This window comes from Babylonia areolata, chromosome 6 (assembly GCF_041734735.1).
Source record: "Babylonia areolata isolate BAREFJ2019XMU chromosome 6, ASM4173473v1, whole genome shotgun sequence".
NCBI lineage: Eukaryota > Metazoa > Mollusca > Gastropoda > Neogastropoda > Buccinidae > Babylonia > Babylonia areolata.
The window spans coordinates 1,217,838-1,243,270 of record NC_134881.1 but is presented as its reverse complement, the minus strand read 5'-3'; the positions used below and the strand labels follow the sequence as shown (position 1 = coordinate 1,243,270).

The window sequence follows — 25,433 nt, the reverse complement described above, 5'->3', positions numbered from 1 at the left end:
GAAGAAATGGATGTGAATTAATAGAGGAAATATGGAGTGGCTTAATTATGTCGAGACTGAAAAGGAATGTTTTTAGATTTATTTTGAGGAATGTGACTGAGGAACTGTGACAAACTGAAAAGACTTGACAAGTGTACAGCTGAACAACTGAAAGCCATGCTTCTCTCTTTGGAGCTTGTGTTTCTTTGCTGGATGCATATCTATTATCTTCTCTTTTCCATGTCTGGCAGGGTCAGGAAAACAATTATTTTTGGACCTGGTATTTCAAGGTCGTTTGCTCTTAATAAAAAGAAAAGAAAAGAAAGCTAAAAGTTGTTGAAAAATCACCCTGGCCCTGGAATGTGTGTTCTTGACAAATCAATCGGTGGTTAGCAGACCACACATGGCGTCGTTTGTTGTGTGGAAAGTTTGTTCAAAACAAGAGAAGAGAGAGACTGGAATAAAGACAGCATTAAGAAAAAAGACTGAAAACAACTTTTTGTAGACTTTCTCAGTGTGCCTATGTACACACTGAGTTGTTTATTATTTCCAAAGCAATAGTTCTGTAGTGACTAAAAAGTAGTTTCAGGTCTAGATTATCTTATCACAAATGCTTGGGATGCAAAAACCAGAGCAGAATTCAACTCTTTTGGCAAACAACAAAACGCTGCATTACCAAAGACTCCAAGAGGAAAAAAACCTCACTAATTTGTGGCAACAGAACAGACTTTAGCCAGTGCTGATGATGATGCACAATAGTTTCTGATATGCTGGAGACAAAAAAGATGAAACACCTCTGAAATAATTCTCACAGTTAAAAATAACACAAACAAATGAAAGACATTCTCAAAGACTCAACTAACATTTCAGGGTAATTCCTTTCTCATAGAATTCAAAGAATGCATCATTCCAGTTTTCCCCATCTTCCAAAGTTGTGGAACCTAAAAACAAAACAAATCTAACATTATGCGTGAACCAAACACACCATGAGCTAATCAAACCAGACTCAAATCTGTTCACTTGCAACATTCTCTTGCAACTCCTGTGCTCACAACAGTCTGACTGTGACAGACATTGGTTCAAACAGAAATATAAATCAGTAACTCACCAAAGCCAGCAAATAAATACATTGATATAAAACCCAACAACAAAAAAACAACTGCTCACTGATTACGACGAATCTCAACTATTGTAAACACCTACACTTTTTAATAATCCACATGTATTGTAAACGGCTTACAAATTAAAAACCGGCAGTGTTACATTGTGAATAATCTCTACAATAATGTACATCCACAATGCTGGACACATTTTCTACGGCACATTGCAAGCACAGGAAAAAAGAAAAACCTCCACCACTTTATCATATATGCAAACATTCCTACACTCTCTGACACGTTCAATGGCAGCTTGGTGTATGAACACAAAAAATGTTCAAATCATGAGTGGCACAGGAATTATCTCAACAATTTTTGACAACGAGCAAAAATGTATAACTGGCTCTGGAGAATTTTCAGGGACAAATCGAAGACCCAACCACTCTTCTTCAGATCACAATTTTCACAGTAACCATAAAGTTCTGAAATGTTGGACAATGATATGTTTGATCAGAATGTTGTAATGCTGTGTAACTGTATCTTAAAAGTATTAAATCCTGGTCACCTTGTCAAGAGAAACTATCAACAACTTCCAAAATATTCTGAAGAAAAAAAGTATAACCATTCAGGTTAAGTTATATTTTTGGTATCCTAAGTTAAAGAATCTATTTTAACGGCAATTATCGTATATAGATGAATCAATATTACCATTAGAAGATGAAACACATATTAAGTGGTTTTTGATTATTTCAAGGGTTATTCAATTCAAATTTGACACAGATACATTAGTCACTAAACTAAGGTGATCCGTCTTGCCAGGTCTGAAAAAAATCATCTGCAATGACATGTTCATTCATTTTGTGCCTGATAGCCACTCTTTACGATTTCACAAAATCAACAAAAGTCTGAACTCACTCCAGACCAATAGTTTTCTCCCTTGTTTTTCCCCTGCAGACGACCCATTTATTAGCGTTAGGAAAAAAATCACAAAAAATATAAAACACAAAGTAACTAAATGAAACTCCATGTACTTGACCCACTGACCCCTCTCCTCATGTCGTGTGTATGCCCACCCCCCTCCCTCTCTTCACAGCCCTCAGAAGCTGAGTCACTATCAGTACCTTCTTGCTGGTAGCTTTCTTCACTGCAGATACTTTATTCAATGTATTCATCATTCTCATCGATGTCGAAACCTTCAGTTTGAAGCATTTCAATCACTTCAGCAGCAGTAAAAGGCTGCTGTAGTAATCTAGTTTGCTCCAAAAATTTCCACTTGTACCGCCTGCGACACTATTTTCAATATGTATGCAGATTAGCTTGTCATATGGGGTACCAAGGTCAACGGCTGGCCAGTGAGTTTATAATCAAGGAAACCTCACAAAGAAACTTTCCATTTGACCCTTGATACTTTCTGCAATGCCTGGTGTAGCTGATATTGTTATGCTACCCCATGGGGAAAACGTGAACAAATTTTTAATTGTCGAAACTGCTATAGTGTTCCATCGTCCAGAACGCTACCTTACGTCAGGAACACTGTCCGGAGTGAGTTAACAAAGTGACCGACTTAAAGCTGTTTGTTGTCCATCAGAAAAAAACAAGTGATAAACAATCACACTTTCTGTGTTGTATAATACTGAGAAAATAGCATCTGAACGTGGAATTCAAATGCAAACACCTGCAGAACTTCTGACCTTTGACGACCCACAGACTTTCTTCAGTCATCTAGACCACCTGAGATGTTTGAATAAAGTGGTTTGATTGCTTGAAAGGACTCCAGGTTTTCAGTCATCTGGACCACCTGAGATGTTTGAATAAAGTGGTTTGATTGGTTGAAAGGACTCCAGGTCTTCAGTCATCTAGACCACCTGAGATGTTTGAATAAAGTGGTTTGATTGCTTGAAAGGACTCCAGGTTTTCAGTCATCTAGACCACCTGAGATGTTTGAATAAAGTGGTTTGATTGGTTGAAAGGACTCCAGGTCTTCAGTCATCTAGACCACCTGAGATGTTTGAATAAAGTGGTGTGATTGCTTGAAAGGACTCCAGGTTTTCATTAGATGTGTGGGGAATGTATTTTGCTTGTATGTAGACTATGTGTTTTGATTAGGTTTTTTCTTTTTTCATAAATCAAGGTTTCCTTGCTGACTGAATGCAAGACTTCGTAAAAGTTTTACAAAAATTCGTACACAATAACAGAGCTCCCAGCACAACCCCTTTTTTGTTGTAAAGTCAGCTAGTCACCAAAACAGACTCTGTGTAAACTACATTTTTTTTTAAATGAGTGAATGGTATGATCTTGATTATACTTCTACAAATACATTACTAAACATAGTACATAACATTGATCTTTTTCTACTTTTTTAATTTTTTTTTTTTTAGGCATATCATGACACTGATTAAGCATGTTGTTTTTCACTACGGAAAATGAACAAGAAAAGGAAAATATAACCCATTTTAAACACTCAGAAAACATCTAACACATAAACAAGTGTGAAGAGTTCAAATTGAAAAGAAATAAGCTAGAGACACATGTGGGAACTAGTAACTGATAACATGACGATGGAAATTCTGCTAAAGTACAGCGGCAACTACAGTGCCCCAGGCCTACAGAAAAACCACCTACAAGTTGTGTCAAGCAGAGAACAGTCTGAATGCACAGTGGCTCCATCATCCCATCTTCCATACATCACACACTGGCCTGCTGTGTCCCTGATCATCCCATCTTCCATACATCACACACTGGCCTGCTGTGTCCCTGATCATCCCATCTTCCATACATCACACGCTGGCCTGCTGTGTCCCTGATCATCCCATCTTCCATACATCACACGCTGGCCTGCTGTGTCCCTGTGGTTTGCACTGATCCACACACAAGCACACAAGAAATTCTCAAAGAATACTTTTTTCTTTAAAAGATGATACACCACACAGTCATTTTCCAGTGCACTGATTTTTCTGACAAGATTGAAAACTACCAGCAAAAGCTGTTGATTATGTTAAAAGATCATTACTGTTCTGAATTTGAAAAAGCTGCTAATGGAAGAAGAAGTGAATATAATGCATGAAGGTGTCACACTCACTATTTCCTTTTGGTCACACACGCACACGGATTTCTTTTTATTTTATTTTTTAACTGCTCTCTCTGAACAAGGTTGACTTTTGTGCAGAGAAACATCTCATCAACACCTCTCACTCAACTTCACACATTTTTCTTAAACACTCTTATTCACTATTCTGAGCATTTTTTGGCCTGATATGTGTAACTTAGGTTAAAAAAAAAAAGAAAAGAAAAAGAAAGAAAATCTGTGATCATACATAACTCCACAGTGTTGTGAGAGAGTGAATGGGGGCGGTTTGGAGTTTAATTCTCTTGCCTTTCATTTAGGTGTGTGTGTGTGTGTGGGGGGGGGGCTGTTTGGAGTTTAATTCTCTTGCCTTTCATTTAGGTGTGTGTGTGTGTGGGGGGGGGGGGGGGTACAGAAAGCAGGGATGGGGGTGGACACCTGTTTTATGAACATAAACATCAACAATGGAAGGGAAATGGTACTGGTGATGGAGGGGGGGTGGGGGGGACAGAAAGCAGGGATGGGGGTGGACACCTGTTTTATGGACATAAACATCAACAATGGAAGGGAAATGGTATTGGTGATGGAGGGGGGTGGGGGGGGGGGGGGGGGTGGAGGGGCCACATTTTGAGGTAGCTTTATTCTCCCAATAATCATGCAATAATGTGTGTGTATATCAATTCACAGTTCAAACATTTCCTTTTTTATCTGTCATATTTTCCAATAAATCATTTTGCTTGAGCATGTGTGTGCACTGAAGTTCACAAGTTTCTATTTCTCTTTGCCCAGTGTTGTTCCTGACAAACAAGTCATCAGTCTGAACCTACACCCTCCCCCCCAGCCAGACATTCAAGGTGGTCCATTCCTTTCTTTGCCCAGTGTTGTTCCTGACAAACAAGTCATCAGTCTGAACCAACACCCTTCCCCCCCAGCCAGACATTCAAGGTGGTCCATTCCTTTCTTTGCCCAGTGTTGTTCCTGACAAACAAGTCATCAGTCTGAACCAACACCCTTCCCCCCCAGCCAGACATTCAAGGTGGTCCATTCCTTTCTTTGCCCAGTGTTGTTCCTGACAAACAAGTCATCAGTCTGAACCTACACCCCTGCCCCCCCAGCCAGACATTCAAGGTGGTCCATTCCTTTCTTTGCCCAGTGTTGTTCCTGACAAACAAGTCATCAGTCTGAACCTACACCCCTGCCCCCCAGCCAGACATTCAAGGTGGTCCATTCCTTTCTTTGCCCAGTGTTGTTCCTGACAAACAAGTCATCAGTACCCTTCCCCCCCAGCCAGACATTCAAGGTGGTCCATTCCTTTCTTTGCCCAGTGTTGTTCCTGACAAACATTCAAGGTGGTCCATTCCTTTCTTTGCCCAGTGTTGTTCCTGACAAACAAGTCATCAGTACCCTTCCCCCCAGCCAGACATTCAAGGTGGTCCATTCCTTTCTTTGCCCAGTGTTGTTCCTGACATACAAGTCATCAGTACCCTTTCCCCCCAGCCAGACATTCAAGGTGGTCCATTCCTTTCTTTGCCCAGTGTTGTTCCTGACAAACAAGTCATCAGTCTGAACCTACACCCCTGCCCCCCAGCCAGACATTCAAGGTGGTCCATTCCTTTCTTTGCCCAGTGTTGTTCCTGACAAACAAGTCATCAGTCTGAACCTACACCCCTGCCCCCCAGCCAGACATTCAAGGTGGTCCATTCCTTTCTTTGCACTGTATTGTGTTGGACGACACTCTAATCACAACACATTTCTGTTTGCGCTGCTCTCCCCAGGGAAAGTTGTGTTTTGGCACTGCTCTTCCCAGGGAAAGTTGTGTTTTGGCACTGCTCTCCCCAGGGAAAGTTGTGTTTTGGCACTGCTCTTCCCAGGGAAAGTTGTGTTTTGGCACTGCTCTCCCCAGGGAAAGTTGTGTTATGGCGCTGCTCTCCCCAGGGAAAGTTGTGTTTTGGCACTGCTCTCCCCAGGGAAAGCGTGTTCCTGCAGTAAAGATGCCACCTTTTTTTAAATACTTTTTTTTGGGTGGGGGGTGGGGGGTGGGGGCGGCTTGCAAGTGTATTTGTTTTCCTATCAAAGTGGATTTTTCAAATTTGTCAGGTACAACCCTTGTGTTTTGTTCACCCGTGCCCTTGGTGACGCCACCATGATTCCTCCACAGTTCTGTTCCCACTGTTCAAGTTAACAAAGCACCCTGACATCACCATCAAGGAGGAAACACTGGTCATCTTCCCTAAAGCCTTGTTCTGGCTGGACCATCACCACATCCCCTTGGCTGGACAACGATGACGGCCATGACAACTTCTGTCCATCCCCCTCCTAGCCACATGACCTCAGGTCTGATGATGATGATGATCGTGGAGTCGTGGGTGTGAGAGTTTGTACTCACTCCACCTTGACGATGCCTCCTGGGCCAGCCAGACTGGTGTAGCCCATCAGGTCAATGTCCATCTGACGTGCAGCCTGCCGCCCTTCCGATATGGCCCACACCACAAGGGACTGGCCCCGCCGACAGTCTGGTGGTGGTGGAGGGAACGGGAGGAGTTTGGTTAAAAAACAAAAAAAACCAAATGTGTCTGTTACTATAATTTTAGTTAGAGAGAGGGAGGACATGAATTTTATCAAGACATAAGTCAGTTATTGATTGTAAAATGGTTAGGGAGATAAGTTCTTAATAAATACCATGATGATGGTATTGAGGAAATTGTTTGATAGATATATAATACATAGATCATACATGATCAGTGTATGATTTCAAGATGTCTGTAATTGTAATTTATTTGCTTTTGAAAGAATGGAACCTTTCTTGCAAGAAGCGAAAACAAACAAATAAAAAAAAACCCAACATGATGATGATGATGAATATTATCTCTTTCATTTTTATCATTGTTACTATTATCATTATCATCATTATTATTATCACTGCTATTATTATCATTATTATCATTGATATTATTATACTTACCCCCAGAGGTGAGGTGGGGTGGGGTGAAGGTGTTTTAATTGCTACTGGAGGGGACCACCTGATTTATTCAGGTGTTATTTACCTATCATTATTATCATTGATATTATTATACTTACCCCCAGAGGTGAGGTGGGGTGGGGTGAAGGTGTTTTACTTGCTGTTGGAGGGGACCACCTCATTTATTCAGGTGTTATTTACCTATCATTTAACAAGCAAGATTCACTGCTTTGATAAGTTAAACTATGAGTCAGACTTATAGGTTAATTATAATAATCTTGTTTTTCCATATCATGATTGATAAGACTGTGACTCCTGCATTGGTGGTGTTCATTATCAGTGTATGCAACAGGTGTACACACACCATAGTCATTATTCATGGTCACTACTGACATTGACTGAATGTCTCATGTTGCAACAGGTGTACACACACTATAGTCATTATTCACTGTCACTACTGACATTGACTGAATGTCTCATGTTGCAACAGGTGTACACACACCAGTCATTATTCACTGTCACTACTGACATTGACTGAATGTCTCATGTTGCAACAGGTGTACACACACCATAGTCATTATTCATTGTCACTACTGACATTGACTGAATGTCTCATGTTGCAACAGGTGTACACACACTATAGTCATTATTCATTGTCACTACTGACATTGACTGAATGTCTCATGTTGCAACAGGTGTACACACACCATAGTCATTATTCACTGTCACTACTGACATTGACTGAATGTCTCATGTTGCAACAGGTGTACACACACCAGTCATTATTCACTGTCACTACTGACATTGACTGAATGTCTCATGTTGCAACAGGTGTACACACACCAGTCATTATTCATTGTCACTACTGACATCCACTGAATGTCTCATGTTGCAACAGGTGTACACACACCATAGTCATTATTCACTGTCACTACTGACATTGACTGAATGTCTCATGTTGCAACAGGTGTACACACACCATAGTCATTATTCACTGTCACTACTGACATTGACTGAATGTCTCATGTTGTAACAGGTGTACACACACCATAGTCATTATTCACTGTCACTACTGACATTGACTGAAAGTGTCATGTTGCAACAGGTGTACACACACCATAGTCATTATTTATTGTCACTACTGACATTGACTGAATGTCTCATGTTGCAACAGGTGTACACACACCAGTCATTATTCACTGTCACTACTGACATTGACTGAATGTCTCATGTTGCAACAGGTGTACACACACCATAGTCATTATTCATTGTCACTACTGACATTGACTGAATGTCTCATGTTGCAACAGGTGTACACACACCAGTCATTATTCATTGTCACTACTGACATCCACTGAATGTCTCATGTTGCAACAGGTGTACACACACCATAGTCATTATTCACTGTCACTACTGACATTGACTGAAAGTGTCATGTTGCAACAGGTGTACACACACCATAGTCATTATTTATTGTCACTACTGACATTGACTGAATGTCTCATGTTGCAACAGGTGTACACACACCAGTCATTATTCACTGTCACTACTGACATTGACTGAATGTCTCATGTTGCAACAGGTGTACACACACCAGTCATTATTCATTGTCACTACTGACATTCACTGAATGTCTCATGTTGCAACAGGTGTACACACACCATAGTCATTATTCACTGTCACTACTGACATTGACTGAATGTCTCATGTTGCAACAGGTGTACACACACCAGTCATTATTCACTGTCACTACTGACATTGACTGAATGTCTCATGTTGCAACAGGTGTACACACACCATAGTCATTATTCACTGTCACTACTGACATTGACTGAAAGTGTCATGTTGCAACAGGTGTACACACACCATAGTCATTATTCACTGTCACTACTGACATTGACTGAATGTCTCATGTTGCAACAGGTGTACACACACTATAGTCATTATTCACTGTCACTACTGACATTGACTGAATGTCTCATGTTGCAACAGGTGTACACACACTATAGTCATTATTCACTGTCACTACTGACATTGACTGAATGTCTCATGTTGCAACAGGTGTATACACACCATAGTCATTATTCACTGTCACTACTGACATTGACTGAATGTCTCATGTTGCAACAGGTGTACACACACCATAGTCATTATTCACTGTCACTAGTGACATTGACTGAATGTCTCATGTTGCAACAGGTGTACACACACCATAGTCATTATTCACTGTCACTAGTGACATTGACTGAATGTCTCATGTTGCAACAGGTGTACACACACCAGTCATTATTCATTGTCACTACTGACATTGACTGAATGTCTCATGTTGCAACAGGTGTACACACACTATAGTCATTATTCACTGTCACTACTGACATTGACTGAATGTCTCATGTTGCAACAGGTGTACACACACCAGTCATTATTCACTGTCACTACTGACATTGACTGAATGTCTCATGTTGCAACAGGTGTACACACACTATAGTCATTATTCACTGTCACTACTGACATTGACTGAATGTCTCATGTTGCAACAGGTGTACACACACCATAGTCATTATTCACTGTCACTACTGACATTGACTGAATGTCTCATGTTGCAACAGGTGTACACACACCATAGTCATTATTCACTGTCACTACTGACATTGACTGAATGTCTCATGTTGCAACAGGTGTACACACACCATAGTCATTATTCACTGTCACTACTGACATTGACTGAATGTCTCATGTTGTAACAGGTGTACACACACTATAGTCATTATTCATTGTCACTACTGACATTCACTGAATGTCTCATGTTGCAACAGGTGTACACACACCATAGTCATTATTCACTGTCACTACTGCCATTGACTGAATGTCTCATGTTGCAACAGGTGTACACACACCAGTCATTATTCACTGTCACTACTGACATTGACTGAATGTCTCATGTTGCAACAGGTGTACACACACCATAGTCATTATTCACTGTCACTACTGACATTGACTGAATGTCTCATGTTGCAACAGGTGTACACACACCATAGTCATTATTCACTGTCACTACTGACATTCACTGAATGTCTCATGTTGCAACAGGTGTACACACACTAGAGTCATTATTCACTGTCACTACTGACATTGACTGAATGTCTCATGTTGCAACAGGTGTACACACACCAGTCATTATTCACTGTCACTACTGACATTCACTGAATGTCTCATGTTGCAACAGGTGTACACACACTATAGTCATTATTCACTGTCACTACTGACATTCACTGAATGTCTCATGTTGCAACAGGTGTACACACACCATAGTCATTATTCACTGTCACTACTGACATTGACTGAATGTCTCATGTTGCAACAGGTGTACACACACCATAGTCATTATTCATTGTCACTACTGACATTGACTGAATGTCTCATGTTGCAACAGGTGTACACACACCATAGTCATTATTCATTGTCACTACTGACATTCACTGAATGTCTCATGTTGCAACAGGTGTACACACACTATAGTCATTATTCACTGTCACTACTGACATTGACTGAATGTCTCATGTTGCAACAGGTGTACATACACCATAGTCATTATTCACTGTCACTACTGACATTGACTGAATGTCTCATGTTGCAACAGGTGTACACACACCATAGTCATTATTCACTGTCACTACTGACATTCACTGAATGTCTCATGTTGCAACAGGTGTACACACACCATAGTCATTATTCACTGTCACTACTGACATCCACTGAATGTCTCATGTTGTAACAGGTGTACACACACCAGTCATTATTCATTGTCACTACTGACATTGACTGAATGTCTCATGTTGCAACAGGTGTACACACACCATAGTCATTATTCACTGTCACTACTGACATTGACTGAATGTCTCATGTTGCAACAGGTGTACACACACTATAGTCATTATTCACTGTCACTAGTGACATTGACTGAATGTCTCATGTTGCAACAGGTGTACACACACCATAGTCATTATTCATTGTCACTACTGACATTGACTGAATGTCTCATGTTGCAACAGGTGTACACACACCAGTCATTATTCATTGTCACTACTGACATTGACTGAATGTCTCATGTTGCAACAGGTGTACACACACCAGTCATTATTCATTGTCACTACTGACATTGACTGAATGTCTCATGTTGCAACAGGTGTACACACACCAGTCATTATTCACTGTCACTACTGACATTGACTGAATGTCTCATGTTGCAACAGGTGTACACACACCATAGTCATTATTCATTGTCACTACTGACATTGACTGAATGTCTCATGTTGCAACAGGTGTACACACACCAGTCATTATTCACTGTCACTACTGACATTGACTGAATGTCTCATGTTGCAACAGGTGTACACACACCATAGTCATTATTCACTGTCACTACTGACATTGACTGAATGTCTCATGTTGCAACAGGTGTACACACACCAGTCATTATTCACTGTCACTACTGACATTGACTGAATGTCTCATGTTGCAACAGGTGTACACACACCATAGTCATTATTCACTGTCACTACTGACATTGACTGAATGTCTCATGTTGCAACAGGTGTACACACACCATAGTCATTATTCACTGTCACTACTGACATTGACTGAATGTCTCATGTTGCAACAGGTGTACACACACCATAGTCATTATTCATTGTCACTACTGACATTCACTGAATGTCTCATGTTTTTTGTTTTCATTTTTTCTCATCATGTGTTGAATGTTGATTGCACTGTATGGATCAAGAAGAAAAGAACCTTCTTTGCAAGAGGCAAACAAAACAAACCAAAACAGTCCTGGAACACAGGTGTTGTTCTTGCTGAAGGGTGTGGCCACATGATTGTGATGTACTGTATCTTGCTGAAGGGTGTGGCCACATGATTGTACTGTACTGTATCTTGCTGAAGGGTGTGGCCAGATGATTGTGATGTACTGTATCTTGCTGAAGGGTGTGGCCAGATGATTGTGATGTACTGTATCTTGCTGAAGGGTGTGGCCACATGATTGTGATGTACTGTATCTTGCTGAAGGGTGTGGCCAGATGATTGTACTGTACTGTATCTTGCTGAAGGGTGTGGCCAGATGATTGTACTGTACTGTATCTTGCTGAAGGGTGTGGCCACATGATTGTACTGTACTGTATCTTGCTGAAGGGTGTGGCCACATGATTGTACTGTACTGTATCTTGCTGAAGGGTGTGGCCACATGATTGTACTGTACTGTATCTTGCTGAAGGGTGTGGCCAGATGATTGTGATGTACTGTATCTTGCTGAAGGGTGTGGCCAGATGATTGTGATGTACTGTATCTTGCTGAAGGGTGTGGCCAGATGATTGTACTGTACTGTATCTTGCTGAAGGGTGTGGCCAGATGATTGTGATGTACAGTATCTTGCTGAAGGGTGTGGCCAGATGATTGTGATGTACTGTATCTTGCTGAAGGGTGTGGCCAGATGATTGTACTGTACTGTATCTTGCTGAAGGGTGTGGCCAGATGATTGTACTGTACTGTATCTTGCTGAAGGGTGTGGCCAGATGATTGTGATGTACTGTATCTTGCTGAAGGGTGTGGCCAGATGATTGTGATGTACTGTATCTTGCTGAAGGGTGTGGCCAGATGATTGTACTGTACTGTACCTTGCTGAAGGGTGTGGCCACATGATTGTACTGTACTGTACCTTGCTGAAGGGTGTGGCCACATGATTGTACTGTACTGTATCTTGCTGAAGGGTGTGGCCACATGATTGTGATGTACTGTATCTTGCTGAAGGGTGTGGCCAGATGATTGTACTGTACTGTATCTTGCTGAAGGGTGTGGCCAGATGATTGTGATGTACTGTATCTTGCTGAAGGGTGTGGCCAGATGATTGTACTGTACTGTATCTTGCTGAAGGGTGTGGCCACATGATTGTACTGTACTGTATCTTGCTGAAGGGTGTGGCCACATGATTGTGATGTACTGTATCTTGCTGAAGGGTGTGGCCAGATGATTGTACTGTACTGTATCTTGCTGAAGGGTGTGGCCACATGATTGTACTGTACTGTATCTTGCTGAAGGGTGTGGCCAGATGATTGTGATGTACTGTATCTTGCTGAAGGGTGTGGCCACATGATTGTGATGTACTGTATCTTGCTGAAGGGTGTGGCCAGATGATTGTACTGTACTGTATCTTGCTGAAGGGTGTGGCCACATGATTGTGATGTACTGTATCTTGCTGAAGGGTGTGGCCAGATGATTGTGATGTACTGTATCTTGCTGAAGGGTGTGGCCACATGATTGTGATGTACTGTATCTTGCTGAAGGGTGTGGCCAGATGATTGTACTGTACTGTATCTTGCTGAAGGGTGTGGCCAGATGATTGTACTGTACTGTATCTTGCTGAAGGGTGTGGCCAGATGATTGTGATGTACTGTACCTTGCTGAAGGGTGTGGCCACATGATTGTGATGTACTGTATCTTGCTGAAGGGTGTGGCCACATGATTGTGATGTACTGTATCTTGCTGAAGGGTGTGGCCAGATGATTGTACTGTACTGTATCTTGCTGAAGGGTGTGGCCAGATGATTGTACTGTACAGTATCTTGCTGAAGGGTGTGGCCAGATGATTGTACTGTACTGTATCTTGCTGAAGGGTGTGGCCAGATGATTGTACTGTACTGTATCTTGCTGAAGGGTGTGGCCAGATGATTGTGATGTACTGTATCTTGCTGAAGGGTGTGGCCACATGATTGTGATGTACTGTATCTTGCTGAAGGGTGTGGCCAGATGATTGTGATGTACTGTATCTTGCTGAAGGGTGTGGCCACATGATTGTGATGTACTGTATCTTGCTGAAGGGTGTGGCCAGATGATTGTACTGTACTGTATCTTGCTGAAGGGTGTGGCCAGATGATTGTACTGTACTGTATCTTGCTGAAGGGTGTGGCCAGATGATTGTGATGTACTGTACCTTGCTGAAGGGTGTGGCCACATGATTGTGATGTACTGTATCTTGCTGAAGGGTGTGGCCACATGATTGTGATGTACTGTATCTTGCTGAAGGGTGTGGCCAGATGATTGTACTGTACTGTATCTTGCTGAAGGGTGTGGCCAGATGATTGTACTGTACAGTATCTTGCTGAAGGGTGTGGCCACATGATTGTACTGTACTGTATCTTGCTGAAGGGTGTGGCCAGATGATTGTACTGTACTGTATCTTGCTGAAGGGTGTGGCCAGATGATTGTGATGTACTGTATCTTGCTGAAGGGTGTGGCCAGATGATTGTGATGTACTGTATCTTGCTGAAGGGTGTGGCCACATGATTGTGATGTACTGTATCTTGCTGAAGGGTGTGGCCAGATGATTGTGATGTACTGTATCTTGCTGAAGGGTGTGGCCACATGATTGTGATGTACTGTATCTTGCTGAAGGGTGTGGCCAGATGATTGTACTGTACTGTATCTTGCTGAAGGGTGTGGCCACATGATTGTACTGTACTGTATCTTGCTGAAGGGTGTGGCCAGATGATTGTGATGTACTGTATCTTGCTGAAGGGTGTGGCCAGATGATTGTACTGTACTGTATCTTGCTGAAGGGTGTGGCCAGATGATTGTGATGTACTGTATCTTGCTGAAGGGTGTGGCCACATGATTGTACTGTACTGTATCTTGCTGAAGGGTGTGGCCAGATGATTGTGATGTACTGTATCTTGCTGAAGGGTGTGGCCAGATGATTGTACTGTACTGTATCTTGCTGAAGGGTGTGGCCACATGATTGTGATGTACTGTATCTTGCTGAAGGGTGTGGCCAGATGATTGTACTGTACTGTATCTTGCTGAAGGGTGTGGCCACATGATTGTACTGTACTGTATCTTGCTGAAGGGTGTGGCCAGATGATTGTACTGTACTGTATCTTGCTGAAGGGTGTGGCCAGATGATTGTACTGTACTGTATCTTGCTGAAGGGTGTGGCCACATGATTGTACTGTACTGTATCTTGCTGAAGGGTGTGGCCAGATGATTGTACTGTACTGTATCTTGCTGAAGGGTGTGGCCACATGATTGTACTGTACTGTATCTTGCTGAAGGGTGTGGCCACATGATTGTGATGTACTGTATCTTGCTGAAGGGTGTGGCCAGATGATTGTACTGTACTGTATCTTGTATTGTATCATATTGTATGCATTGTACTGTATCATAATGCACTGTACTGCATTGCACTGCACCATATTGTATGTATTGTACTGTATATGTATGTATTGTACTGTATCATATTGTATTATACTGTGTTGCATTGTATTGTATTGTACTGCACTGTATTGCTTTTCATTTTTTTTCATCATCATATTGTATTGCTTTGTATTGTACTGTTTTATATTGTACTGCATTGTACTGTAATATACTGCATTGCATCGCATTGTGTCATATTGTATTGTAAAAGTAAAGATATGATGAAGATGATTACCTCCGGCAGCGTACAGGTGGGGGATGGTGGTGTTGTACTTGCTGGTGGGTGTGGCCAGGTTCCCCCGTGGGTCCAGCTCCACACTCAGCTCCTCCACGATGTTGCGCTCCGGCCCCACAAAGCCCATGGCCAGCAGCACCAGGTCCGCCTTGTACACCTTCTCCGACCCTAACCGACACACAGAGGGGGGTTGTTCTCTTAGTGTTTACGTACAGGGAACACACACACACACAGCGTTGTTCCCTTAGTGTTTTCGTACAGGGAACACACACACACACACACACACAGCGTTGTTCCCTTAGTGTTTTCGTACAGGGAACACACACACACACAGCGTTGTTCCCTTAGTGTTTTCGTACAGGGAACACACACACACACACACACAGCGTTGTTCCCTTAGTGTTTTCGTACAGGGAACACACACACACGCAGAGGGTTGTTCTTTTAGTGTTATCCTACAGGGAACACACACACACACACAGAGCGTTGTTCCCTTAGTGTTTTCCTACAGGGAACACACACACACACACAGAGCGTTGTTCCCTTAGTGTTTTCCTACAGGGAACACACACACACACACAGAGCGTTGTTCCCTTAGTGTTATCCTACAGGGAACACACACACACACACAGAGCATTGTTCCCTTAGTGTTTTCGTACAGGGAACACACACACACAGCGTTGTTCCCTTAGTGTTTTCCTACAGGGAACACACACACACACAGAGGGTTGTTCCCTTAGTGTTTTCGTACAGGGAACACACACACACACACACACAGCGTTGTTCCCTTAGTGTTTTCGTACAGGGAACACACACACACAGCGTTGTTCCCTTAGTGTTTTCGTACAGGGAACACACACACACACAGAGGGTTGTTCCCTTAGTGTTTTCGTACAGGGAACACACACACACACAGAGGGTTGTTCCCTTAGTGTTTTCGTACAGGGAACACACACACACACACACACAGAGCGTTGTTCCCTTAGTGTTTTCGTACAGGGAACACACACACACACACACACAGAGCGTTGTTCCCTTAGTGTTTTCGTACAGGGAACACACACACACACAGAGGGTTGTTCCCTTAGTGTTTTCGTACAGGGAACACACACACACACACACACAGAGCGTTGTTCCCTTAGTGTTTTCGTACAGGGAACACACACACACACAGAGGGTTGTTCCCTTAGTGTTTTCGTACAGGGAACACACACACACACACACACACACACACAGCGTTGTTCCCTTAGTGTTTTCGTACAGGGAACACACACACACACACAATGTTGTTCCCTTAGTGTTTTCGTACAGGGAACACACACACACACACACAGAGCATTGTTCTCTTAGTGTTTTCCTACAGGGAACACACACACACACATAGAGCATTGTTCTGTTAGTGTTTTCGTACAGGGAACACACACACACACACAGAGCATTGTTCTCTTTGTGTTTTCGTACAGGGAACACACACACACACACACAGAGCATTGTTCTCTTTGTGTTTTCGTACAGGGAACACACACACACACACAGAGCATTGTTCTCTTTGTGTTTTCGTACAGGGAACACACACACACACAGAGCATTGTTCTCTTAGTGTTTTCGTACAGGGAACACACACACACACAGAGCATTGTTCTCTTAGTGTTTTCGTACAGGGAACACACACACACACACAGCATTGTTCTGTTAGTTCAGGGTTCTACACACAGAGATACATCACATCAATCTGCAGTCACCCAAGCACTACCATACATCAGTACTCACACACACCCAGGCCCCACCCTCCACACACACACACAAATAAATATATATGTGGAGTGATGGCCTAGAGGTAATGCGTCTGCCTACGAAGCGAGAGAATCTGAGCGCGCTAGTTCGAATCACGACTCAGCCGCCGATATTTTCTCCCCCTTCACTAGACCTTGTGGTGGTCTGGACGCTAGTCATTCGGATGAGACGATAAACCGAGGTCCTGTGTGCTAGCATGCATTTAGCGCATGTAAAAGAACCCACGGCAACAAAAGGGTTTGTTCCTAGCAAAATTCTGTAGAAAAATCCACTTCGATAGGAAAAACAAATAAAACTGCACGCATGAAAAAATACAAAAAAATGGGGTGGCCCTGTAGTGTAGCGACGCGCTCTCCCTGGGGAGAGCAGCCCGAATTTCACACAGAGAGATCTGTTGTGATAAAAAGAAATACAAATACAAATATGCATACACCCTCCACACACACACAAATAAATATATTTGCACACACAGAATCTTCACTCACGATTGCATACATACATAAAGAGCTCCCCTACCGATATAAAAATATTTATGAAAAAACAACCGAAATATCTATGAAAAAACCACCAAAATATCTATGAAAAAAACCAGCACCATAAAAAGGAGGACACAAAGCAGCAAAGTAAGAAACAGCAGCCAACAAAGCCCACCTTCCACGTCCTGCATGACGAAGCGCCCTGCCTCGTTCTTCACCCACTGGATCTGTTTGGTTTTCACCCCACTCACATGGCCCTTCCCGTCGTCCAGGAATTCCTGCACACAACAACACACACATAATAGTTTAACAGTTATAATATAATAATAATAATAATCATGGATACTTATATCACACACTATCCAGAAATCTGCTCTATGTGCTTTACAAAACACTTTTGTTTTCATAACACATTACATCAATGTTACGTACACACACCAAAATGTGACTAACAAACTACATACAAAGGCCAATTCTAAGCTTGGTCTCTGATTGAAGACATGAGCTATGTAAGTCTAAGCTTGGTCTCTGAGTGAAGACATGAGCTATGTAAGTCTAAGCTTGGTCTCTGACCGAAGAAAGATGCTATGTAAGTCTAAGCCTGGTCTCTGACTGAAGACAGGAGCTATGTAAGTCTAAGCTTGGTCTCTGACTGAAGACATGAGCTATGTAAGTCTAAGCTTGGAAGATCGAAGAAAGATGCTATGTAAGTCTAAGCTTGGTCTCTGACTGAAGACATGAGCTATATAAGTCTCTTGGTCTCTGACTGAAGACAGGAGCTATGTAAGTCTAAGCTTGGTCTCTGACTGAAGACAGGAGCTGTGTAAGTCTCTTGGTCTCTGACCGAAGACATGGGCTATGTAAGTTTCCATAATAACAGTAACCCCAGTGTGCTGAGCAGCACAGCCCAGGCTGACTCACGGTGCTCATGATCTCAAAGACGCGGGGGTCGCGCCCCCACTTCAGCTGCACCTCTTCGTGGCCGTAGTCCACGCGGAAGATCTTGGGCCATGTGGGCCAAGGGTTGTTGGCCGCTCGTGACGGTGGGGGTTTGGGCAGGATCTCAAATGTTGTGATGGTCTTTGCTCCCTGGAAATAAAATAAAAACAATACACCTATGCTGTTTTTTTTTTTTTTTACTTTACATTCGTGGCCTATAACTCTTACATTCATCCTATGGTCTTTGGTCCCTGAAATACAATAAAAATAACACATCTTTGCTGATTTTTTTCCCCATTTGTGGCCTGCAACTCTTACATTCATCCTACGGTCTTTGGTCCCTGAAATAAAATAAAAATAACACACATCTTTGCTGATTTTTTTTCCCATTTGTGGCCTACAACTCATACATTCATCCTATGGTCTTTGGTCCCTGAAATACAATAAAAATAACACACATCTTTGCTGATTTTTTTTTCCCATTTGTGGCCTACAACTCTTACATTCATCCTATGGTCTTTGGTCCCTGAAATACAATAAAAATAACACACATCTTTGCTGATTTTTTTTTCCCATTTGTGGCCTACAACTCTTACATTCATCCTATGGTCTTTGGTCCCTGAAATACAATAAAAATAACACACATCTTTACTGATTTTTTTTCCCATTTGTGGCCTGCAACTCATACATTCATCCTATGGTCTTTGGTCCCTGAAATACAATAAAAATAACACACATCTTTACTGATTTTTTTTCCCATTTGTGGCCTGCAACTCATACATTCATCCTATGGTCTTTGGTCCCTGAAATACAATAAAGATAACACACATCTTTGCTGATTTTTTCCCCATTCGTGGCCTATAACTCTTACATTCATCCTATGGTCTTTGGTCCCTGAAATACAATAAAAATAACACATCTTTGCTGATTTTTTTCCCCATTTGTGGCCTGCAACTCTTACATTCATTCATATCTTGGGCTTTCTTACGTCTATGGCTGTTTTTGCCCCACCATTTAGGCTGCCATACCCCATTTTCAGGGATGCACACACACAAACACACAGATTTGATCAGTTTTATAACAACCACTCAACCAACAGCTACCAAACTTCATAAAATAATTCAGATATAATTCTAACACAAACAGCTCAAGTTTTAAGAAATGGAATGCGATATTCTATTTGTGCCTTAAAATTAAAGCATCAAACACTTGCTGAATAGTGAGCCTTTGATTAACATTTTGCCATAGTACTGCGAAAAAACGGATAAAAAAACACTAATCATTTGAATTATGCAACGAAACATTGTGTACATGTGAGGAAGGAAGTTCTGTTCCAATTACTTCCCTTTCCTAGCAGTTCAATGCATACTGGCGAGCTCATGGATCGGTTTAGGTGAACAGATTTCTTCACCTGAATGATGGTTTAGGTGAACAGATTTCTTCACCTGAATGCTATTCAGGCTCAGGCAGAGAATAATGATCTGCAGTGCCCTCCCAGCATCTGGGTGCAGGGCTGAGTGAGTTAAGAGCTTTTCACTGGAGGAACAAAGAGAAGGCAGGAGAAGAGAGGTGTGTGGAAAGTGAAGCACACAGATAGAATAGAAGGCAGGAGAAGAGAGGTGTGTGGAAAGTGAAGTACACAGATACAACAGAAGGCAGGAGAAGAGAGGTGTGTGGAAAGTGAAGCACACAGATAGAATAGAAGGCAGGAGAAGAGAGGTGTGTGGAAAGTGAAGCACACAGATAGAATAGAAGGCAGGAGAAGAGAGGTGTGTGGAAAGTGAAGCACACAGATAGAATAGAAGGCAGAAGAAGAGAGGTGTGTGGAAAGTGAAGCACACAGATACAATAGAAGGCAGAAGAAGAGAGGTGTGTGGAAAGTGAAGCACACAGATACAATAGAAGGCAGGAGAAGAGAGGTGTGTGGAAAGTGAAGCACACAGATACAATAGAAGGCAGGAGAAGAGAGGTGTGTGGAAAGTGAAGCACACAGATACAATAGAAGGCAGGAGAAGAGAGGTGTGTGGAAAGTGAAGCACACAGATACAATAGAAGGCAGGAGAAGAGAGGTGTGTGGAAAGTGAAGCACACAGATACAATAGAAGGCAGGAGAAGAGAGGTGTGTGGAAAGTGAAGCACACAGATACAATAGAAGGCAGAAGAAGAGAGGTGTGTGGAAAGTGAAGCACACAGATACAATAGAAGGCAGGAGAAGAGAGGTGTGTGGAAAGTGAAGCACAGATACAATAGAAGGCAGGAGAGAGGTGTGTGGAAAGTGAAGCACACAGATACAATAGAAGGCAGGAGAGAGGTGTGTGGAAAGTGAAGCACACAGATACAATAGAAGGCAGAAGAAGAGAGGTGTGTGGAAAGTGAAGCACACAGATACAATAGAAGGCAGGAGAAGAGAGGTGTGTGGAAAGTGAAGCACACAGATACAATAGAAGGCAGGAGAAGAGAGGTGTGTGGAAAGTGAAGCACACAGATACAATAGAAGGCAGGAGAAGAGAGGTGTGTGGAAAGTGAAGCACACAGATACAATAGAAGGCAGGAGAAGAGAGGTGTGTGGAAAGTGAAGCACACAGATACAATAGAAGGCAGGAGAAGAGAGGTGTGTGGAAAGTGAAGCACACAGATACAATAGAAGGCAGAAGAAGAGAGGTGTGTGGAAAGTGAAGCACACAGATACAATAGAAGGCAGGAGAAGAGAGGTGTGTGGAAAGTGAAGCACACAGATACAATAGAAGGCAGGAGAGAGGTGTGTGGAAAGTGAAGCACACAGATACAATAGAAGGCAGGAGAGAGGTGTGTGGAAAGTGAAGCACACAGATACAATAGAAGGCAGAAGAGAGGTGTGTGGAAAGTGAAGCACACAGATACAATAGAAGGCAGGAGAGAGGTGTGTGGAAAGTGAAGCACACAGATACAACAGAAGGCAGGAGAAGAGAGGTTCCACTTTTTTTAAAATTTTTAATTTTATTTTTTTTTTATAGATGTTCATGTTCTATAAGTGATTTAACATTACATATAGTCTGGTGAAAAGACTAATCTCTCTGAATTTACAGACCACAAAGCCACTGATCTGACCTGTCTGAGTGAGGTGGCGATGCAGTCACAGCCGGTGTCGCCCCCTCCGATGACAATGACGTCCTTGTCCTTGGCGGAGATGTAGGGGCTGGTGCTGCCCTGCTGCTGCTTCTGCCAGGTCTCCAGGAAGTTCATGGCAAAGTGGATCCCCTCCAGCTGTCGGCCTGATGCACCCCATCACACGTCTCACATCTATCTATTTATATCTATATCTCTCTGTATATACAGACACACACATGGTTTCTGAACATTCACACATGTGTGTGCACTGTGGGGATACTGGGGTCCTTGTCCATGTGTGTGCACTGTGGGGATACTGGTGTCCTTGTCCATGTGTGTGCATTGTGGGGATACTGGGGTCCTTGTCCATGTGTGTGCACTGTGGGGATACTGGGGTCCTTGTCCATGTGTGTGCATCATGGGGATACTGGGGTCCTTGTCCATGTGTGTGCATCATGGGGATACTGGGGTCCTTGTCCATGTGTGTGCACTGTGGGGATACTGGGGTCCTTGTCCATGTGTGTGCATCATGGGGATACTGGGGTCCTTGTCCATGTGTGTGCATCATGGGGATACTGGGGTCCTTGTCCATGTGTGTGCACTGTGGGGATACTGGGGTCCTTGTCCATGTGTGTGCACTGTGGGGATACTGGGGTCCTTGTCCATGTGTGTGCACTGTGGGGATACTGGGGTCGTCCATGTGTGTGCACTGTGGGGATACTGGGGTCCTTGTCCATGTGTGTGCACTGTGGGGATACTGGGGTCCTTGTCCATGTGTGTGCACTGTGGGGATACTGGGGTCCTTGTCCATGTGTGTGCATCATGGGGATACTGGGGTCCTTGTCCATGTGTGTGCATCATGGGGATACTGGGGTCCTTGTCCATGTGTGTGCATCATGGGGATACTGGGGTCCTTGTCCATGTGTGTGCACTGTGGGGATACTGGGGTCCTTGTCCATGTGTGTGCATCATGGGGATACTGGGGTCCTTGTCCATGTGTGTGCATCATGGGGATACTGGGGTCCTTGTCCATGTGTGTGCATCATGGGGATACTGGGGTCCTTGTCCATGTGTGTGCACTGTGGGGATACTGGGGTCCTCGTCCATGTGTGTGCACTGTGGGGATACTGGGGTCCTTGTCCATGTGTGTGCATCATGGGGATACTGGGGTCCTTGTCCATGTGTGTGCACTGTGGGGATACTGGGGTCCTCGTCCATGTGTGTGCACTGTGGGGATACTGGTGTCCTTGTCCATGTGTGTGCATCATGGGGATACTGGGGTCCTTGTCCATGTGTGTGCATCATGGGGATACTGGGGTCCTTGTCCATGTGTGTGCACTGTGGGGATACTGGTGTCCTTGTCCATGTGTGTGCATTGTGGGGATACTGGGGTCCTTGTCCATGTGTGTGCACTGTGGGGATACTGGTGTCCTTGTCCATGTGTGTGCATCATGGGGATACTGGGGTCCTTGTCCATGTGTGTGCACTGTGGGGATACTGGTGTCCTTGTCCATGTGTGTGCACTGTGGGGATACTGGGGTCCTTGTCCATGTGTGTGCACTGTGGGGATACTGGGGTCCTTGTCCATGTGTGTGCACTGTGGGGATACTGGGGTCCTTGTCCATGTGTGTGCACTGTGGGGATACTGGGGTCCTTGTCCATGTGTGTGCATCATGGGGATACTGGGGTCCTTGTCCATGTGTGTGCACTGTGGGGATACTGGGGTCACTGCTGTCTAGGCTATAAGCAGAACCACACACTTAGCTGACTGCGAGATCCCCCTAACAGGCCTGATAGTGCCAGACACTGCACTGATAAGTACCAGCTGCTGTGCCTGCTAACCCGTCACTGACCCTTCTTTGTCTTCTATTAAAGCGTGGCAATTTGCGCGCCTCTTTTGAGCGGGCTGGTGAGCATACTCCTATTTCTGCGGCATTAATGTTTTGCACCATTGGAAAGAGCGGACACTTATCTTTTTGATGGTGGTAGTACTTTCCTTGGCTGGTAAATATTTTTTAAGATAGCAGCATTTACTTGAGAGAACTGTGGTGACAATTGTGACTGGCGGTGGTGTGGTTTTTTTCATAGCAGAAGTACCGTGAGTTTGGTTTTCCTTCACATTCTGTTCTCTCACATTTCTTTCTTCCATTCCTTTCTTTCATTCTGTTTTCTTCCCTGTCTTTCTTTCGTGCTGTTTCCTTCCCTCTCTTTCTCTCCTTCATCCCTTCCTTTCTTTCGCGCTGTTTCCTTCCCTCTCTTTCTCTCCTTCTCCTTCATCCCTTCCTTTCTTTCGTTCTGTTTCCTTCTCTCTCTTTCTTTCGTCAGTGCTGCTTTCTCCCCTCTCTTTCTTTCTGTTTTCTTCCCTCTCTTTCTTTCATGCTGTTTCCTTCCTTCTCTTTCTCTCCTTCATCCCTTTCTTTCTTTCTTTCATCCTGTTTTCTTCCATCTCATTCTCTCGTTCTTTCTTCTTTTTTTTTATTTTTATTTTATTTCACTGTTTCTTTTTCACCTCCCATCTCCTGTTGTTCTTTGTTTCTGTTTATTCTCTCTCTCTCTCTCTCTCTCTGTCATCCTTTCTGTTTATCTTTCCTATTTCTTTCATTTGTTCTTCCTGTTTCTCTCACCCCTTCACCCCCACCCCTTTCTCTTCCCACGCCCTTCTTACTTTCATTAATCTCTCTCATCACCCATTCTTCCTGTTTCATCTCTTATTTATGTTTTCTTCTTTCTCTTTCTCACTCTTTTTTTCTTTCATCTCTCTGCTCGCCCCCCTCTCTGACATTTTCTTTCTTTTTGCACTTCTTTGTTTCTTTCCTCTTATTCCTCTGTCTGTCTTGCACACATATTCTCTGCCAATGACTGTGTGATGAAGACTACCATTTTAACAGTTCTAGATTTAACACACACACACACACACACACACAAACCAGCAGAAATTTTTCTTAAAACCGCCAGAACAAACTGCCATCCACACCCCATACACGTGGCTGTGGTTTTCTTCAATGTGCGTGAATGACTGAATCAGTGTGCCTGTGGAGTACTTGTACAAGCTGCAAAACAGTTGTGATCTTTAACACGCCACAGCTTCCTTCAGAATTTCCAGCCATCAACACAGGTTAGTGAGAGGCATGCTGATGTGTAATGCTGTGCATGGAATGTATTGTCTGTGTTGAGCGAAATATGTGAGATTAGATTCAGTGTGTTAAAAATGTGTCAAAATGCATGTTACCAAACTGGTGGTAAGCATACCTGCTTTTTTCAAACAGTTATCCTGAGAAAAATAATCGGATGTTCACATTTGAGTTTCCTATCGTTTTAAAGCTAAGACTGTGCTCTTTCAAACCATATTATTTATTAAGCGATTGCGTTGACAAGCAGTGTGTTATCAAAAGTTAACGAAGAGGTGTTGTTTTCTCCCTGTGGCCGCTGCCATCGCACGGAACAGCACACTGGTCTTTCTCCCTCCCAACAGCTGATAACGGCTGGAGGCGCAACGTGAAAGAGAAGTCGTAGCGTTTTGTGCTCTCAGTTCTTCCAAGTTAAAGCTCCAACCCTTCCGG

The 25,433-nt window shown here is 43.1% G+C and overlaps 1 protein-coding gene and 1 long non-coding RNA gene across 2 annotated transcripts in view; one reads left to right on the top strand and one right to left on the bottom strand.

Annotated features, from left to right (window-relative positions):
• The first annotated feature begins 3,218 nt into the window (after nucleotides 1-3,218).
• On the top strand, nucleotides 3,219-5,703 carry LOC143282638 (uncharacterized). The gene is made up of 2 exons (XR_013055285.1): nucleotides 3,219-5,440; nucleotides 5,490-5,703. It is a non-coding gene; the product is annotated as an uncharacterized LOC143282638 (long non-coding RNA).
• The window catches only part of LOC143282637 (uncharacterized), a 196,627-nt gene continuing 175,374 nt past the window's right edge, over nucleotides 4,181-25,433 (bottom strand). The window contains exons 42-46 of the mRNA XM_076588286.1: nucleotides 21,874-22,037; nucleotides 18,769-18,936; nucleotides 18,023-18,125; nucleotides 15,578-15,745; nucleotides 4,181-6,653 (exon numbers count right to left, since the gene is read on the bottom strand). Of these exons, the coding sequence (XP_076444401.1) occupies nucleotides 6,523-6,653; nucleotides 15,578-15,745; nucleotides 18,023-18,125; nucleotides 18,769-18,936; nucleotides 21,874-22,037 (734 nt within the window). The 3' untranslated portion in view covers nucleotides 4,181-6,522. The remainder of the gene's footprint in view (nucleotides 6,654-15,577; nucleotides 15,746-18,022; nucleotides 18,126-18,768; nucleotides 18,937-21,873; nucleotides 22,038-25,433) is intronic.